General features: G+C 57.6%; 1 protein-coding gene across 1 annotated transcript in view; it reads right to left on the reverse strand.

The window, feature by feature from the left end:
- Window positions 1-3,955, reverse strand: part of NMNAT2 (nicotinamide nucleotide adenylyltransferase 2) — a gene marked incomplete at its 5' end in the record, with an annotated part of 5,848 nt that overhangs the window by 704 nt on the left and 1,189 nt on the right. The window contains 3 exons of the mRNA XM_009577603.1: window positions 83-150; window positions 378-479; window positions 2,678-2,799. Of these exons, the coding sequence (XP_009575898.1) occupies window positions 83-150; window positions 378-479; window positions 2,678-2,799 (292 nt within the window). The remainder of the gene's footprint in view (window positions 1-82; window positions 151-377; window positions 480-2,677; window positions 2,800-3,955) is intronic.

The following is a 3,955-nucleotide window of genomic DNA, read 5'->3' on the forward strand; positions in this document are numbered from 1 at the left end:
CAGGTCCCCCCCCAAAATGGAGGGGCCGGCTGGGGGCACCACTCTCCCCGCTCTGTAGTGGGAGTCCCCCTGCGTCACCCACCTGCTTTTGGTGGAGCTGACGACCGACATGGGGTGGTTTGAGTCGTCCTTCACCACCAGGATGTTGTTCTGCAGGGGAAGGAGGAAGAGAGGAGTGAAGGGATGGCCTGCAAGCGGGTGTCTGCCCCGCCAGACCCCCCACCCCGCTGGCCTCGGGGGGGCTGCTGCATGGTGGCCCCATTGCTCATCCCACCTAGCAGCTGAGAGCATCTGGCCTCAAGACATTTTGTGTCCTGGGTAAAGAGAGGCTGCAGGTCCTCTCGCCACCTCCCCCGGCCACGCGTGCATCCGCTTACTTTGTACTTGCGGAGTATGGAGGAGTGGTTCATGATCCGGTCGGGGTCTGCTCCATCCCGGGGCACCACCACGATCCCAAACTCCCCGACAATCACCTCCATCTAGGAGCAACCCAAAGCAGGGAGAGCTTTATAACCACCCCACACAAAACCTGCCACTGTCTGCCAAGCCCCCTGCACCATGAAAGCTGGACCATGGTCTGGATGGAGATAGATAGAAAGTGAATTTGAGGCTGTCTCAACAGCCGTTGGCAGAAACTTGGAATTATCAAGGCGTGGTGAGTGGTCTGCAGTAGATGAAATAAAAAGGCACAGGGTTAAATCCTATTGCTAGACGTTGAGGTTAGACTTTAGGGAGGACTTGCTGTGGTAGAAGGAGGGTGGCAGCAGAAGAGGTTGCCTGAGGAGGACGTGACCTCTGCCTCGCTGGGAGGCTTTAAGACCAGGGTGCCAACGGCATCCTGGCCTGTATCAGAACTAGTGTGGCCAGCAGGAGGAGGGAGGTGATCGTGCCCCTGTACTCAGCCCTGGTGAGGCCGCACCTCGAATCCTGTGTTCGGTTTTGGGCCCCTCACTCCAAGAAGGACATTGAGGTGCTGGAGCGTGTCCAGAGAAGGGCAACGAAGCTGGTGAAGGGCCTGGAGCACAAGTCTGATGAGGAGCGGCTGGGGGAACTGGGGCTGTTTAGCCTGGAGAAGAGGAGGCTGAGGGGAGACCTCATCGCGCTCTACAACTCCCTGAAAGGAGGTTGGAGCGAGGTGGGGGTTGGTCTCTTCTCCCAAGTAACAAGCGATAGGACGAGAGGAAATGGCCTCGAGTTGCACCAAGGGAGGTTTAGATTGGACATTAGGAAAAATTTCTTCACTGAAAGAGTGGTCAGGCCTTGGAACAGGCTGCCCAGGGAAGTGGTGGAGTCACCATCCCTGGAGGTATTTAAAAGACGTGTAGATGAGGCGCTTAGGGACATGGTTTAGTGGGCATGGGGGTGTTGGGTTGACGGTTGGACTTGATGATCTTAGAGGTCTTTTCCAACCTTAATGATTCTATGATTCTATGATTCTATGATGTGTTGGTCCTGACAGAGGTCTTGTAGGGTTGGTCTTCCAAGGCTGGTGGCCAAGTTTGCAACCACGTGGGGATGGCTCCCACTGCTCACACCCGTCTTGGGTGAGACAAACCAGGCTCATCCGAAAGAGCTCTGGGTCAGCAAATTCAGGCAGCAGGAGCCCGTGAGGTGGTGCTGGTGCAGAACGCCTCCTCTGCCTGTGCTTTGACAGCCAATTTTTGCATCCTTTGTGCTGGGCTTCAAGATTTGCCTCATCTCAGATTTTGCAGCCTTTCAGAAGAGACATCTGCTAGCTTGTTTTAAAAAACTTAGGACTGAAGATGTGTAAGTGATTTTAGAAATGGTTGAGAGGCTCAAGGCGGGGGGGTGCATGTTGACCGCCCGATTTCAGCAAAGAGCCAGGTGAGCTCCCATAGCCAGCACCGCTCCGACTGCCGAGAGCAGCACACGGGTCGGTAACCCAGCCCCTCTGTCTAGGGCTGGTGTCCTCCCATGAAATTGTGGCTTCTTCGGGCAGGGACCGCAGTGCCCAGGGTGCTGGGTGTCCTGCTGCAGTCCTTCACTAATGGGGCGGGGGGCACAGAGAGGTGGGCAGCGGATTTTGAGTTGCGGCAGTGAAGGTGCTGAGATGGGCTCGTGTCAGCTGAGAGTTGGTGTTGGGCATCATCTGGCTGAGGAGTCAAGGTTGTTTTACTTCTCGGTCTTCGTAAAGATGGGTACTTGGGTACCCCACATTGCAGGAAAAGCCTTTTATTAAGTGAAAGCTGTTGAGTTGGCTGTAAATGTGTTTAATTTCTAACGTCTGACCAATTTTTGCAAATATCTTATTTCCTACCTCCACACCTCACTCTGCTGGGACTGGCATCTACTTGATGCCGGCTCCTTCCAGGGGATGAGGAGTGGGAGCGCAAATCCCTTGGGACAGGCTTACCCTGCACCCCGGGCGACGTTCTCTGCGTGAGCGGTGAGCGGGAGCGGGGTTTGGGTCTGCGGAAGGGGAGCCTGGGTAGGGTTGGTGACCACCATGTCCCTCAGGCTGCCCGTCTGTAGGGGAGGTGGGGGTCAGGGTTGGGATGGAGGAGGCAGCAGGGATGGTGGGCACAGCTCCTGCCATCCCAAAGGGACCTGAGCGGCTCCCAGGAAGCTCTGGGTGTGGGAAGCAGAGGAGGAGGAGGAGGAGGAAGGGAGCCTGGGGAAGAGGAGCACGGAGGGGTGCCCAGCGGTGGTGACTCACGTCCGCCTCGTTCCAGAGACCGGGGATGCAGAAGGACTCCAGCAGGTCGCTGCCACAGAGCAGTAGGATGCGAAGCTCTGAAGAAAAGAAGCGGAGAAGCTCAGAGGTGGGAGCAAACAGGGCTGAGCAGGCGCCGCCCCCCCGCCATCCCATTGCACTGCTCGGGGGATCCTCTTCTGCACAGACCCACCCCCCCGCCAAAACAAGTCCTGCTAAAGATCCCGTGGTCCTTCTCACATCCCTGCTGGTGCCAAACATCAAATACCCCCTACCCTGCTTTATTTCGGCTCCTCTCCCATGCTGCTGGGTTGTTGTCAGCATGTTCAACCGCGGCTGTGCCCCAGCCCTGGAGGTGGGGTATCCCCTGGGAAAGGAGACATTTCTCCATGCTATGGGCGCCCACAATCGCTTCATGTTCTGCTGCAGGGGCTCCAGCCACGGGGCAACGGGGAGAGCCCAGGGGACTGCTCAGAGCCTTGGGCATGGCCGTGTTTGCTTTGGCAAAGCTGCTCATGAAACACCAGAGGTTTTCCTTGCACACCTTGGAGGACTTCCACATCTTTCTCTCCCCAGGCTGGGACTGGTGCTTGCTGACAGCCTGCTTTGAGGGTTGGCTTTGCTGCTCAGTAAGCGCAGCGAGAAAGTTGTGCTGCAGGAAGGAGCTTTCTGCTCCGACGGGCCCGTAAGGATTAATTTATTTGCACAAATACCAGAAGAAAGCCATAAACCCAACCGGAGGGGTGGGAAGAGGCGGCTGCATGGGAAAGTGCCTCCCTGGTTGGCGTTTCCAGGTGGCCAAAGCCTTTGGGTTCTGCATGGTGCCCGTGCTAGGCTGGGTGGTTGTGGCAAGCTGTGTGTTGAGCTAGCCCATGAAACGGGTCTCGAAAACACCAGCGAGCTGTCGGTGGGCCGCGCTCCCCGCGCAGAGCCCTGGGTGATGTACGGCGGTGCCAACCGCATGGCAGCCTGGTGGGTTTAAAACCCCTAAAGGGCTTCAGAGAAAGGAGCACCACGGCTGCTCAGGCGGCCGAAATCCCTCCCGCTGCTGAGCGCACAGCTCATCAGGGCCGCGGGCAATGCGAGGACGCGGGTGACACCGCTGCCGGAGGGCAGGTTTCATGGCGTGTGGGGTGACTTTCAAAGCACGATGCCACGGCGGCTCCGTGCCAGCGCTGGGAGCCGGGTCTCCGCAGCTTGCTCCCTTATTTTAGGCTGTTTGTCTGCCGACAGGACAGGGCTCAGGCCAGTTTGGCGCTGCTCTTGTTTTACCCCTGAGCG

This window comes from Fulmarus glacialis, unplaced genomic scaffold, assembly GCF_000690835.1.
Source record: "Fulmarus glacialis isolate BGI_N327 unplaced genomic scaffold, ASM69083v1 scaffold25685, whole genome shotgun sequence".
Lineage (NCBI taxonomy): Eukaryota > Metazoa > Chordata > Aves > Procellariiformes > Procellariidae > Fulmarus > Fulmarus glacialis.